Source organism: Malus domestica, chromosome 02, assembly GCF_042453785.1.
Source record: "Malus domestica chromosome 02, GDT2T_hap1".
NCBI lineage: Eukaryota > Viridiplantae > Streptophyta > Magnoliopsida > Rosales > Rosaceae > Malus > Malus domestica.
In genome coordinates, this window is record NC_091662.1 from 10,754,522 (window position 1) to 10,768,660 (window position 14,139).

At 39.2% G+C, this 14,139-nt stretch overlaps 3 protein-coding genes and 1 non-coding gene across 4 annotated transcripts; 2 read left to right on the forward strand and 2 right to left on the reverse strand.

Moving 5' to 3' along the window:
• The first annotated feature begins 1,562 nt into the window (after positions 1 to 1,562).
• On the forward strand, positions 1,563 to 5,109 carry LOC103409271 (probable serine protease EDA2). The gene is made up of 11 exons (XM_008348083.4): positions 1,563 to 2,100; positions 2,199 to 2,354; positions 2,445 to 2,627; positions 2,744 to 2,860; positions 2,994 to 3,047; positions 3,131 to 3,202; positions 3,508 to 3,713; positions 3,846 to 3,940; positions 4,272 to 4,346; positions 4,464 to 4,547; positions 4,785 to 5,109. Exons 1-11 carry the CDS (start codon positions 1,786 to 1,788, stop codon positions 4,898 to 4,900), a joined length of 1,473 nt encoding a protein of 490 aa, XP_008346305.1. The 5' UTR covers positions 1,563 to 1,785; the 3' UTR covers positions 4,901 to 5,109.
• Positions 5,110 to 5,917: 808 nt separating this feature from the next.
• Positions 5,918 to 8,441, reverse strand: LOC103428071 (protein CHAPERONE-LIKE PROTEIN OF POR1, chloroplastic-like). The gene is made up of 5 exons (XM_029089725.2): positions 8,231 to 8,441; positions 7,679 to 7,841; positions 7,487 to 7,590; positions 6,610 to 7,054; positions 5,918 to 6,356 (listed from the first exon to the last, which is right to left on the reverse strand). Exons 2-5 carry the CDS (start codon positions 7,825 to 7,827, stop codon positions 6,206 to 6,208), a joined length of 849 nt encoding a protein of 282 aa, XP_028945558.2. The 5' UTR covers positions 7,828 to 7,841; positions 8,231 to 8,441; the 3' UTR covers positions 5,918 to 6,205.
• Positions 8,442 to 8,509: 68 nt separating this feature from the next.
• On the forward strand, positions 8,510 to 8,582 carry TRNAE-CUC (transfer RNA glutamic acid (anticodon CUC)). The gene has a single exon. It is a non-coding gene; the product is annotated as a tRNA-Glu (tRNA).
• Positions 8,583 to 9,349: 767 nt separating this feature from the next.
• Positions 9,350 to 13,517, reverse strand: LOC103428070 (PHAF1 protein At3g51130). The gene is made up of 15 exons (XM_008366169.4): positions 13,240 to 13,517; positions 12,788 to 12,870; positions 12,502 to 12,576; positions 11,880 to 11,947; positions 11,702 to 11,807; positions 11,534 to 11,594; positions 11,272 to 11,438; positions 10,978 to 11,040; positions 10,813 to 10,860; positions 10,612 to 10,725; positions 10,410 to 10,509; positions 10,251 to 10,324; positions 9,975 to 10,079; positions 9,820 to 9,885; positions 9,350 to 9,657 (listed from the first exon to the last, which is right to left on the reverse strand). The coding sequence occupies exons 1-14, from the start codon at positions 13,334 to 13,336 to the stop codon at positions 9,835 to 9,837; spliced, it is 1,212 nt and encodes a 403-aa protein (XP_008364391.2). The 5' UTR covers positions 13,337 to 13,517; the 3' UTR covers positions 9,350 to 9,657; positions 9,820 to 9,834.
• Positions 13,518 to 14,139: the final 622 nt, after the last annotated feature.

Consider the following 14,139-nt stretch of genomic DNA (forward strand, 5'->3'; position numbering starts at 1 on the left):
CACAGTTGCTGACAAGAGTAAAAGCACAGCACCACCACTTGCTATTGAGAAATCTCTATATATGTCGACCTCTGTTCTCCATAACAAGGCAGACCCGCAACACTGCAAGAATACCTAACTCTTCCTCATCTCCGAGAATGCATCTTCAACATAGCATTTCGAAATACTCAGTTTTCTTCCTCTCCGAGAATACCTCTTCAAACATGTCACACCAGAGCAAGATTATCACATATCTTCAGGGACCAGAGCAAGATTATCTCATATCATGCAATCTCCCTGTCATTTCCTTGTCCTTGTTCTTGCCTGCAAAGACAAGGATAAAGAAAGCAATATGTCGGAACCTCCACTCAAACTCCCGGTAAGGAACCGACTGCCTGGAACCTTTCCCGATTGCTTACCTAGTATTGCTCTCGAGTAGTCATCTTCAATTGTTGTTGGAGCGGGGTCTCCAGTCACCAAGAAGTGATGAACCATTCAAATGCAAGGGTTTGCATTCCTCTCCTGCATCAGGGGACAAATCCTACAAGAGAAGATGCCACACATGCATGGGGGAAAAGCAAGGAAAATACTACTTAAGCAAGGGGAGCAAGTAAGGAAAGTGAAAATGATACATTGAAGCATGTGGAGACAAGCGCAACAAACGCGTGTTGATTCATCCCTAACAAAACTGAAGATCACTTGCCACATGAAGCTCCTCATGGTCCAATTTCATTCAAGATCAATCCTCGAAGGTCCTTGAAGAAATCACAAGTCCGATTCAAGATCAAGTGTCCACCACTTTTGAATCAAATTCCGCTCCAGATAAAAGGAGTAAATTCAGATCTTCGATACTAGTCTAGCAGAAAGTCCTACAACTCAGTTCAAGAAAAAGCCTGTGGAAAGTTAACAACAAGTAAAGCAACTCTTCTTACTAAGAGACTAAAGCAGAACGATCAACGATCAACCTAAATGATTTGAAATCAGGGGGAGATACTCATCAGGGGGAGCATCCAAAACAGATCAAGATTTTAACGAGTCAATCGAAGACTTGTGGCCATCCAAGGGGGAGTGTTGTAAATATTATGTGGATGGCCCACATGAATAGTTTGTTACTATTTATTCACATTATTTTCACTATTCATTTGTGGAAAATTTGTAAGGTGAATAGTGTCCTCTTTGATTATAAAATGAATGAGAGGAAGAGGAAGAAATGGGTTCACGGGAGAGAAGAAGGAAAAGGAAGAAAGGAAGAAAGGAAGAGAGAGAGAGAGGAAAGAAGAGAGAGAAAGAAGAGGAAGAGAGAATAGAGGAAGATGAGAGGAGATAATAGAGAGAGTTATCTTTGTACTCCTATTATTTCAAATTATAATGAAAGCGCCGCTGCTGCCCCGAGGACGTACTCCAGTCACACTGACTGTAGAGGAACCTCGTAAATTTTGTGTCTTGTTTCATTTATTCCACTGCACCCACAGTCGATTTTACAACAGAAACGTATTTTTCACTTATTTTTACAAAACATTAACAAAGACACCTTTATTTATTCTAATTTTTTTTTCTTCATTTCCACTCAAGATAAATAAATCAGTCAACACTCAACAGCCCACTACAAGACCACCGAATTTTGGGCCGGTCCATCAGCCCTCCGTAACTATAAAGACCGGCCCGGTCTAAATTAAAGCAAATCAAAATCTAATTAAAATCCAGGACAGAAAGGATTGCTTGCTGCAGTTGACGTTTATAGAAACAGCGATCCACCGCCACCTGCGGCGCCAATCAACCACCCGGGATTCCGAGACCCGATTTCCGATGATGACGTCGTTTTCGTTCTCCTTGTCCTTCCTCTTCGCAATGATGATGTGGACGCCGCTCTCTTATGGCTTTGTCAATCCGCGAACACTTCTTCAGCTGGAGAGCTCGTCGGGAAGCGGCGGCGGAAAGTTATTGACGAAGGAGGAGCTGTGGTTCGATCAGACTCTTGACCACTTCTCGCCGTACGACCGCCGCAAATTCCCGCAGCGCTACTACGAATTTCTCGACTACTTCAGACCTTCCGACGGACCAATTTTCCTGAAAATTTGCGGAGAATCCGCATGCGGCGGCATTGCCAACGATTACCTGAGTGTAAGTTCTGATTTTTTTCTGAATTTTAGGTGTAAAATTTGTAATTTTAGAAGAAAAATCGGAAATTTTGGAGATTTTATTGAATTCATTATGTGCAGGTGTTGGCTAAGAAGTTTGGGGCAGCTATCGTTTCGCCCGAGCATCGATACTACGGAAAAAGCTCTCCTTTCAAGACGCATACAACGCAGAATTTGAAGTACTTGTCATCCAAGCAAGCGCTTTTCGATCTGGCGGCTTTTCGTGAGTTTTATCAGGCAAGAAATTATTGAATTTGCTGCCTGGATTTAGATATTTTACCCAATTGAGCTTGCAATTTACTGGATTTTTTGGTGTGATTGTGTTAGAATGGGTTAAATGTGAAGCTGAATAGAAACAAGGGTGACAATCCGTGGTTCGTGTTTGGTGTTTCTTACCCGGGAGCTCTTAGTGCGTGGTTTCGGGTTAAGTTCCCGCATTTGACATGTGGAAGTCTTGCAAGTTCTGCAGTTGTTGAAGCTATTTATGACTTCACTGAATTTGACCAGCAGGTGATCACTCGGTTAATTTGGCCTTTTCGCTTCGCCCTTAGGATGAGAACGAGATTGCAGTTTTGGTCTCTACTTTCGGCCCTTTTTCGCCTAACTACAATCCTCTCCAAATGCAGATTGGTGAGTCTGCAGGTCCAGAATGTAAAGCTGCACTTCAAGAAACTACTCATCTTGTTGAACAAAGTCTCACAACTAATGGACAAGCAATAAAGGCGTTGTTTGGTGCAAGCCAGGTTGGAATTTTCACACTTTGCACTCACCATTTGTAAATCATGCTGTAATTTAATAGCCCGAGTCCAGTTTCTCAGTGGTGGGATTTTCTTTTTTCTTTTCTCACTTGCATATTGACCTTAAGTCTGTGTGCAGCTTGATATTGATGGTGACTTCATGTATTTTCTGGCGGATGCTGCTGTTATAGCGGTAAGTGTTACTTCTTTATGAGTTTTGTCACTCCATTTTCGGTTTATCAAATTATTGATGATTATTTGTTTGACATTTTGCAGTTTCAATATGGAAATCCCGATAAATTATGCTCACCTCTTGTTCAAGCAAAGACGAATGGAGAGGATTTGGTGGTATGCTTCTCTTCTTTTCATTCCCTTTCGTTCTTTAATTGAAGCATGAAGCAGTCTTGGTCCACAGTTGTGTTATATAATTATCCTCAGCTACTAGATTGTTTTTTGGTCAACGTGTTTACAGTAGTTGTAGTCTACCTGGCAGTGTCTAAATAAATTACCCGTTATGCACATATCTCTATGTGTTTTAACTTGTAAGGAGTGCCACCAATTCTGTCCTTGGGCTTTTATGCTTCATGAAAATGCCTTTGTTAACTGTCTCTGGGTGTCTAATGTTTCTAATGGGAAAAATAATCTTCTTGCAGGAAGCGTACGCCAAATACATTAAAGATTATTACCTTGGAACTTTTGGCATTGACGTTGAAACATATAACCAGAAACACTTGAAGAACACTGCTGTTACTGAGGGCAGTTCTGATCGGTTGTGGTGGTTCCAAGTTTGTACTGAAGTTGCATATTTTCAGGTGGCTCCTGCAAATGATAGCATCAGGTCTTCAAAAGTTGACACAAAGTATGATTCTGAAAATGTCTTTTTATTATACTATTTTGTTTATTATTTCTACTTACCCTTTTCCTACAGTCCTGTAGTTCAACTTTGTAGCTCTTGTATGTGTCTCTGATTCGTAGTTTTTCATTGTCACAGATACCATGAAGACCTTTGCAAAAATGTTTTTGGAGACGGCATCTATCCTGACGTTCTTGCAACAAACTTATACTATGGAGGCACAAAAATTGCAGGTAAAAACATCGATCTCTCTTTCCCTATTTATATGTAAATATCTTCCCTGGTTATTATATATTACAATTTAAGTAGCATAATTTCTATCTACTGTTCCATACTGGCTCTTAACCTTACCCCACCTATCCCCGGAGACCGCCTACCAACTGAGAGCATTTGTTTTACTACCAGTTATGGCATCAGTTATCCGTTTTTCTTGTTTCTTCTACAACAAACCACATCAGTGTAACAGTTATGGCACCAGTTATGGCATCAGTTATCCGTTTTTCTTGTTATCAGTTATGGCATCAATCATTGGTTTACATGATCTTATGAAAAATGAATCTGCAGGTTCAAAAATTGTTTTTACAAATGGTTCACAGGACCCCTGGCGTCATGCATCCAAACAAACTTCATCTCCAGAAAGTGAGTACTACATTGCTTCAATGAAAAGTTTCATTAATGCTATCCTATGAATTGATGCGAAAATATTCGAACTATGTCAGATCTTTCTGAATTCTCGTTTTTTGTATAAACTATTAGTGCCTTCGTACATCATCTCTTGCCATAACTGTGGCCATGGAACGGATTTGAGAGGATGCCCTCAGTCTCCTTTAACCCTTGAAGGTATGTATTGTTAGTGTAACTGTGCAACCTCAATGACACATACTAGCTTCCGAGGAAAAGCTTCCTAATTTTAGCGGCCATTGGAAGTTTTCCATGTTTGTAAAGGGCTTTAATTGTGTCAATCAAATTAGCTGGATACTTTGAATCCGAACAAGATTTTCATGGAAGGCGGTGCTTGTTGATAAGTTTTTAATGCTTGCTATCCTATTTAATTAGGATTTATCACTTTTGTTTCAGGCAATTCCCAGAACTGCAGCAACCCTGATGCAGTCAACAAAGTACGGCAACAAATTGTTGAACACATCGACTTGTGGCTGTCTGAATGCCAAGAAGCCGGTAGGAGTTACATGTAATATAGTTATCTGACGTGGGAACTACTTGTATAACTAATCTTAATCTGACTCTGTGCCTTGTCAAGAGATGTTTGGTTATGAATCTATGACGGATATCCCCGTATGTACACGGATCGTATTTGTAGGTATATCGTTGTTCCTCTTCTTTCCTTGTGTACATATCACGACAATCCATTGAAAAATAACAAGCGCGTGCGCGCATTTTAGAACCGCTTTGGTAATCCGTTGTATGATCTTGTGATGAGTATTTCATGTTGTTAAGTTTCTTTTCCAACAAAAGAGCGAATACGCGACATTTTATTTTCCACATTCAATGATTCGTCGTTTACATTTTTGCCCATTTTTGGCCTCTTGGTCCTCCTTTTTATTGTTTTCATTGTTTTTGTCCATTTTTTGGCCTCTTTGCTTGTTGAATTTCAGCATCATCAGCCCCTTCCTCCTCTTTTTTTATCGTTCTCGACCTTCTTACGTTCGAGGAAATTGACGAGCCCATGAAGAGCGACATCAGCATCGTCCCTCTTCATGAGCTCCTCAGCAACCTCAGCAGGGCTGACCTCTTTGTCCTGTATCAACCCTTCAACTTCTCCACACAGGCGGTGGTCGTTTCTGCCACGAACGCCAAGGTAGTTCGAGGCTAAGATGCTGAACCCAGTTGGAGTGCAGTATTCAACCCGGACGCAACAATGCCGGGTGAAGACGGTCCTTGTGGTTGGTTGTGAAAATTATAATCCTCTCGTCGCCACAGCTCGACCACAGACCGTCTATGAAGTTCAGTAGCCCTGAGAGGGTCCACTGCGAGAATCATAAAACTTATGTCAATTTACCTTCATTTTACCAATTAACACCGAAAACAATTAGAACAGTATGACATACGTTATCACGTCATGCAAATCTAATTATAGCCAAGTTAATTAGAACAGTATGCGTCCTCTTTTTTGCACCCAAATTTGAACTCTTCTCCAAATAATTTAGATTAAATTGGGATGCCACCTAAATAAAAAGAGAAAACACACATGGTTCTATACTTGGTTTTCCACTTATGTAGAAGAAAAAAAAATGATTGATTATTATAATTAACAAAAATAAGGGAACAAAAGGTCAATTGCTTAAACCGATCTTAACTTTCATCTAATTTTACACTTCTCCAAATGACAGAAAACAAATCTCTTCTACATTTTGCCAGAATTATCAGCATCGTCATCAGCACCGTCACTATAGCGGAAAAGTCCGCGCATGAGCTAAATCTCCGAGAAAATCTGCGGTTTCCAACTCCAACAAAATTGAGGTGTGTCGTTAGAACAGAAACTACTTGAGATAGGTTGACGAGACCCAGAGTAGCACATAGGTTATCAATGACGTTGTCACCTCGAAACTCCTTGGTCCTTTCAGTAGAGGTGGAACCACAGACACCATCAAGAAGGTTCCGAAAAGCCATGAGAAAGCAAATGATCCAGCACTGCGCCAAAGCAAACAATTTATCCATACCTTTTCGCCGTTGCCAAATTTAAAGTTTGAATATGGTGAGTTAAGATACGGAGTTCAAATTTGGAGTGAAGGAAGAGCATGTTGTAATTTTCGGTTCAATTATTCAAAAATACGGAAGATAATGAAGTATAATAAAGAATAAATTTCAATAGAGAACAAGTCAGTTGTTCTATATGGAAAATCAATGGAGAAATAGAGTAACTATACAGAAACTATTTACGTACCTGTAGAGAAAAGCTCGTAATTTGCTCTTCAGCCTGTCATGTACAAAGTAGATGGTGGCCAACAAGGAAAGGGCAACCTGAAGGGTTGGACCTTCTTCGGTTGGAAATAGAACAGTGAGAGCTGCAAGCACTAGAAATGCAATGGACGTTTTTACAATGAAAATTGTGGACGGAGTTCGGAACCTATTTCTCACAGCCTGAACAACACGGGACTGATTGACTTCCCTGTACTTTTTCTTAAAGTCAATTTTGGGGTTCTTCCTGTCATAGAACTTCTGCATGATTATTTTGTCATGGGCTGATTCAATTGCATCTACACTTGGTTTGTGACCTGCATATTGTCGGATAAGGAAGTTCCTTGCACCTTGAATCTCATCTTCCGAAGCCTCCCTGCTTATTCCAAGTCGTTTGTAGGGGTCCCTCACATTAATCCTAGGGAAAATAGCTTTACTTGCAAGGGCAGTGAAGAAGAAAACAGATCAGAGAGATAAAGATGCTGTTTCGTTACAATATCTAATAAAAACGAATCAGGTCAATGGTAATTGATCAAATTAACGGTTACAGGGTTGAACGAAATACGTCTAACCTAACCAAGCTACCGATGTCAAGACTCCTACAAATGCACCTAAATGTTTTGGTTCGACTTGGTTACGAAGTTTAGACACGTCAAAGGCCGCAACCAAATACACCAGCTGAAGGGCTGTTGAGAATCCTTCGTGTTAGGTTCTACATTCCAATTTTCTTCATACCGTTTTGTGCAACAAGGACCAGTGTGTTCAAGCTTGAAGGAAGTTATACACAAGCACTCATACATATACAACAACATCCAAAGTAAATGAAAATATAACTGCCCTCAGAAAAATAAGATGAAAATTACCAGTTGGTTCATTGGACATATCGCCGTAGGATGCATCCACGGCAAACTTGATCAGATGTGTTTTCCGTGCGTTCAACCTTTGTGCAAAGCCAGTCCAATAACTTCTGCTTGATTTTAGAAGAAAACAAATAAGCAAACCGAGAAGGTAACCACACTACGTGAAATTAATAACTGATACTGCCCTGGCTGTACCTTTCCACACGAAGTAGCTCATTCTTTCCTGCAGGCTTCCAACCATGAGGGAAATTCGAAACTCGCCCTCGTAGTGAACCAGAACTTCGTGCTGGAATTTGGAAGCAGAATCTGGAGGGACTACCAGTCAATCCCGAAACAGAAGTCATCTTCGCAGCACTCTCTGTCGAAACAAACAAACAGAATCAAACACACTGCATGAAGGAAAAAAATGGTTCATTTCTGGATAACCACTGAATCACTTAAACTGACAATTTTATGGTGATATTCCGGAACACAAACCCAACAAGGCAATGGCAGGAAAATGCAATTGAATACCAATTAGCTGCCCAAATTCCAGTTTTCTTTACTTGTGATGGATTTTACCTGGAACTGAAATTTGCAGTGAATGCGAGAGAAGTTGACTTCTGGGTTTTGACCAATTGCAGAGTTAATCAGTCCTTTATGTTTTTATCAAGTATTTGGAATTCACAGACCACGATAGTTCTGAGCCGGCAAAGAAACTTATAGCAGAAAAAAGGGTGAAAATTTTTTGAGAAAAAATTGGTAAACCTGGTGGCGGATGGTGGAAGATAAAGGGGCTGAAGACGGCGGTGTTGACTGGGTTTTGCGGAGGACTGTGGCGGCAGCAACAGGGGCGTCGTCGTCTACAGCGGATAGGAGAGAGGCAGAGAGAAGAGAAGGCCAAAAACGCTAAAACCCTCCTAATCCTTCCTTGCTGCCGAAAACAAAGGAAGGTGCTAGTCCCTCCCTGTTGCCTACAGTCATTGGGCTCGTTGTATACGAGTAAATACATTTATAAAAATGTAAATAGTACAAGAGAACATGAGATCCGTTGTAGTCTAGTTGGTCAGGATATTCGGCTCTCACCCGAAAGACCCGGGTTCAAGTCCCGGCAACGGAATGTGATTTTTTTAACCACTTTTTTTTTTTTTTTTTTTTGGGGACCTTTTTAACCTAATGAAATGAACGGTAATTTTCCTATTGTAAAAGAAACTCAGTCCTTTTCTCATCATTTCTGACTTGCTATTGGCGAAAGATAGAGAAAAATCAATCATTCGACATTTAGACTTTGAATGGATTCGACTTATACATATGCGATGAAGATACTCAAACAAAAAATAAGACAAGTTTTTCTTTCTTTTATCACTCAGGAACCACCATGCGCAGTAAAAGTCTCATGCATAGTGTTGAATGAGAGAAAGAAGTGAGAATCCGCCTTTCGACCATCCAACTACTTTAAAAATAGCAGTTATCCAAAAAGTGAAGGATTAGTAATCATTTTTCAACATTTAGACTTTGAATAGATTCGACTTATACATATGCGATGAAGATACTCAAACAAAAAAGAAAAGTTTTCCTTTCTTTTATCACTCAGGAACCACCATGCGTTGTAAAAGTCTCATGCATAGAGTTGAATGAGAGAAAGAAGTAAGAATCCGCCTTTCGACCATCCAACTACTTTAAAAATAGCAGTTTCAGCTTCGAACACAAATTTTTTTGTACACTCTGTGCACGGGTAAGTTGAGTTGATTCAAAACAATCGCAATTTTATCTACATTTGTGGGGAGCATCAAATAGCTGTAACCCTTAAAAGAGTTCATTTGCAAAGGGGCTTGCCATTCGCCATTTGCCACGCTCCTCAATTACTACATAGTACATAGGCACCTGTAAATGAAATCCTTCATGTTCTCTTTTCATTGTGTACAAACTGATATTGTCATCCCAAATGATACAAGGCTGATTCAGTTATGAGAAATCTGTAAACGTCACGTCGATCGACTGTGAACATCGTCATACAATCTGGGCACGGATAATGCATCAGGGGCTTACAGAACAAACTTCCATTTGAACAGTAACAGAGAAGATGCAGAGTGTTTACGTGTTTTTACCGTATGAATTATTCTGTACAAACTTAATCTATACAACTGTACAATTATGAATCCAAACGGCTTTCCCCATTAAGTTCCATCATCCAACTGCGGCAAAAAAAAATCAAAACACTGAACCACGAGATGCATTTCAACGATGGACAGAAAAAAAATTCAACAAGCCTTGTTGATGGTAATCTCATAGATGGGATATAACAATGCATTTGTTTGCCAATGAGCAAGGAAACATGATACTACTAAAAGGAGTACCTGTTTGCAACAGAATCACGATGACTGGAAAAGGGTCACGGTTGCAATGTAACCATTCTTCATCACCTGTTGATAATCAACAAAATATTTATCAGCAATCCCATGCACAACCATAGAAAACATAAGCAACGATGAATTAGCAATCATCATCTCACCTCAAATGCAGCATTTTGATAACCATATACAAAAGTAGATCCAAATGGATTGCTTGTAGAACCTTGAGTCTGAATAGCAGCTCGGCCAGAGTCCCCAAGGATTTCCTACAAAAAGTAATCTTTTGTTACTACCATGACCCCAATCATGGTCAAGATACACTGAAAGGAATACACGGACGACATAAGCTATCAATGAGAAAGTCGTTACTCATGGAAAACAATGAAACAAAGTACAAATATAACAGTTTAAAAAACGACGGCCAAGAGAAAGTTTACCTTCACTTGCTCCCACTTTGTGCTAGGTGTAATCCTAGGTTTGCAGTTATTTACATCCTGATAAGACCCCCCTACTGCAAGGGATGATTAATGTGTTTATCAGGTTTCTAAGTCAATAGATCCAACTCGAAACTTCAGAAGAATCAGTGGGGGACTTACAGTCAGATGCAAAGATGGCAAAATTGCACTTTATGTAAGAGTTGAAATCTGCATGACCAGGATAGTTTGTATGCAAAACAAACTTCTTGATTTTGTGAGTCTGGAGGCAAACAAAAAGAAAAGTGATCTGAGAACTTCCAAGCACAAATATTACCATGCAAAACATTTTGAATGTATATTTAACCAGAAAATAAGTTAATACCTGGCCATCAAATAAAATATCCAAACCACGTGTAAAGTAATTGTAGAAGTAATCGCCACAGAGAGTTGTCCGTGGATGAGGGTCCAAGCCAGAATGAATAACCATTTGGTCTACCTACACAGCACAGAGAATCAACAATCACCAACAAGAAGACAAATGCATTTAGAAAACATACTACATAGGCATAACAGTGGGAGTTACCTGCTTCTGATGTATGCCACACGGACGACCCAATTCAGTCCAAACATCCTGTAAATAAAAAGAAAAAACATGAATTACACAGGATGAACAACGAAAGAATGGCAGAACTAGCCAGCCAAATAGAAAGACTAACTAGAGCTTAAACAAAGCAAAATTAAAACTTGCCTGAGGTGAAGCTCCAAAAGGAATATTCTGGCCACCAACATTGAAGTACAATTCTTCCCCTAGCTGGATAAAATAAAAACTGAATTGGATTACATCCAAGAACAACAATCACCAGTGTCAAACTGCTCACTGGGGCAATAGTAAACCACAAATGAAGGAAGCCGCAAAGCCAAAGCATTTGATTCTTCTCCAAATCATGGTTTAAAATCTCCATGATTCCCCTCAAGCTCATAGAAGAAAACAAACCATGGTTTAACTGAAATTATGCCAGAAAGATGGAGAAAAAAGTCAAACCTTAACGTGCACCTCTTCCATATAGAGGCTGCCAACAGGTAATGGAGGAGCAGATGCCTTATCCATTAGGGACCCCACACCAACTTTTTTATCTGTAGAACTATCATATATAGAGACACGGCACGTAACTGGTGTGGTTCCATCAGGAAACTCCAATGGCAATTCCACTTTCATAAACAACCGAAAAAAAAAATTCAAGTAATTAGAGCTTGCAAAATTTTTGAAGCAAGAAGCAATTGAGTAAACAGTGTCAGTAAAATACCTTCTCTATTATGGCAGCAGTCTGTATACTGGCTAGGAATTGGAAAAGAAAAGGAAAGCCCCTACAGTAGCCATGGTTGGTAGACACACAAAACAGATTCCAGCTTGTAAGATGATTCATAAGTAGATAAAATTAAAGAAATATGAAAGTCAAGTTAAATTTACATACTGGGTAAAACAGAGTGTAGACACCTCTATCCTTGCCATAAATTCCAGGGAAAGTTGGCCCAAATAGTGCATATACAGCTACAAAAGTAGCTAATGTAGATGGTCCCCTGAAAGTAGAGACGAAATTCAATAGTATGCCTCATTGTATATAATAGAAAGCCTCAAGTAAAGTAACTCACCCAATCAAAGAAGTAGCATAGCGCATTTGAAGCCGTTTTATATCAAATATTTCAACAAGACGTAGCCTCTGCACCAAAATTTCAAATCAGCAAGCCATATCATATCAGGAGGTATTTATAGATATTACAACCCAACAGTAAAAGCAATCCATGTACAAATTCACCTGCCATTTTAAATAAAATAGACATATACGAATCAAAAGCATAGCCGTATTAACCCGCTAAAGAGAAAAATAGCTGAAGAGGATGGCTATCTGCCAGTGTTTCATGGACTACCCATGGCGTACCGCTCTAACATCCCACAGACATTTTCTTATTTTGTATGACAACCAATTAAGGTAACTTTTAACACACGGTATTAGCTACTACAACCATTAAAATAAAAGAATCCGGTCAAGTATTTGTGGATTTTCTTTAAATAGTAACAATTTTAATTGATGAGTAAATACCACATGCCACAGTACATGGCCATTAGTTAATAGCTGCATCACCCTCGGGTCATATATTTATGAGGAATCAAAGTAAACAAAAGATCGCCACATATGTAAAAACAAATTTTTGATACGCAAAGAAAAAGGCACGAGCACGAAAGAGAACAAATCAGACGTATGCAAAAACGAACCTGTGACCAAGGATCAAAACGAAGATGAAAACCATGATCTGGAAAGCTGATAACAATATCCAACTTCAGGGGCTCCTGCATGGGAGAAGAACAGTGATAAGCAGTCATTACAACTTATCGGTATTTCAGTACATGCACTTTATGAATCACTGAGCTATTTGTTTCATCCCACGAAACATGTGCATACGCCTAATATTAGGGAAAAAAAAATGAAACCCAACAAAATGTGCTTCTACAATAGATTACACAGGCCATAATGATACACAACTTAGCAAACTGATCCAACCTCGTCGTAAAACTTCACGTGGACAACGTCGTAAATGTTAGGCTCCTGCTCTATCTGAGCAAATGCTTCGCATATCGGCATTCCTGAAACAAACATTTCAATCCATGATTCAATTCCAAAAATAATCCGAGCTGCGGTTCTAACACCAGTGAATTTATTTAAAAAACCAACACATGCCAAATCAATTTTTCATATCCAATCTCTACACCATCAACTACTTGACTCTAAAAATCCCAAGAAAAAACAACTCACATTTAACCACACAGATATCAAACAGCTGAGATAACTCACAAATATGGTAAAATTAATTTACACAAATGAAACGCTCGCAAATAATTCAATTCAAATTTCAATTTCCACAAGTAATTCTTGCTCTTAGGTTAAAGAAATGAACAAATTTCGAATTAATTCGATGATTAACAAATAAAATTCAGAAACTAACTGCCGATTACCGATGGTGAAGGGTCCGATTCCGAGGCCGGGCCGGAGATCGAGGACGATGGCGCCCATGGCAGTGCCTTCGCAGCGGCGTCGAGGTCTCTGCAACATGACTGCTGGTTCGAGAAGATGACGTGATTTGGCGACTCTGACGATGGACTCCGTTACTTTCGCGAAAGTAACTGCACAGGTGTTACATGCTTAAATACGAAAAAAACGCTTCGCTGTGAATTTTGCTTTGCCTCGCTGCACACGAAACGTTTGCTTTGTTGGGTTCGTTTATTTCTTTTTTCTTTTTTTCCTTGATAATATTTGGACAAAGGTTTTTTTATTTTTTTATTTTTTTTACATACGATAGTATCTATACTAAAGGACGAGAGAGTATGTTAAGTTTCATAATGGATTAGCAATAATATGATTCAAATTCGCTTTTGACGATATACGATAAACGATTACGATCATAAGATTCCTAGAAAAATGATCTGGCCAGAATCATTTTCTTTTTTTTTTAAGAGCATTTCCATCAGTTGGTAAAAGACAATTGCAATTGGATGACAATAGCAATGAAATTGTTTTTACCGCTCACTTAAAGTAGTAATTGTCCTTGTGCAGATTCATTAGTTTGGAATGAGGAAGGGCAAGGGTCATTACTATTTACTAATATATATATTGCTTAACGGGAGGGATCCCATTTTTAAAAAAAAAATAGGGACACACTCACCACCGTTGGATTTAACTTTAATGAAATTGTATGGTTGAGATTATGTGGCCTGTGTTTTAATATCAACCACATAATTTCATTAAAATCAATCTAACAGTGGGAGCGTGTTTCCATTTTTTTAGAAAATTGGGAATCCCTCCCCTTAAGCAATATGTGTGTGTGTGTATATATATATATTAATGTTTTCTTTGTC

Coding starts and splice junctions, on each gene's coding strand:
- LOC103428070 (XM_008366169.4), bottom strand. CDS start 13,336: ATGTTGCAGAGACCTCGACGCCGCTGCGAAGGCACTGCCATGGGCGCC. Junction 11,808..11,879: donor TATGCTACTTCTTTGATTGG/GTGAGTTACTTT, acceptor CTCTACTTTCAG/GGGACCATCTACATTAGCTA. Junction 11,041..11,271: donor TGGAAGAGGTGCACGTTAAG/GTTTGACTTTTT, acceptor TATTTTATCCAG/CTAGGGGAAGAATTGTACTT.
- LOC103428071 (XM_029089725.2), bottom strand. CDS start 7,827: ATGACTTCTGTTTCGGGATTGACTGGTAGTCCCTCCAGATTCTGCTTC. Junction 7,591..7,678: donor GAGCTACTTCGTGTGGAAAG/GTACAGCCAGGG, acceptor AAAATCAAGCAG/AAGTTATTGGACTGGCTTTG. Junction 7,055..7,486: donor TATGTCCAATGAACCAACTG/GTAATTTTCATC, acceptor TTGCAAGTAAAG/CTATTTTCCCTAGGATTAAT.
- LOC103409271 (XM_008348083.4), top strand. CDS start 1,786: ATGATGACGTCGTTTTCGTTCTCCTTGTCCTTCCTCTTCGCAATGATG. Junction 2,355..2,444: donor CTTTTCGTGAGTTTTATCAG/GCAAGAAATTAT, acceptor TGATTGTGTTAG/AATGGGTTAAATGTGAAGCT. Junction 3,203..3,507: donor CGAATGGAGAGGATTTGGTG/GTATGCTTCTCT, acceptor ATCTTCTTGCAG/GAAGCGTACGCCAAATACAT.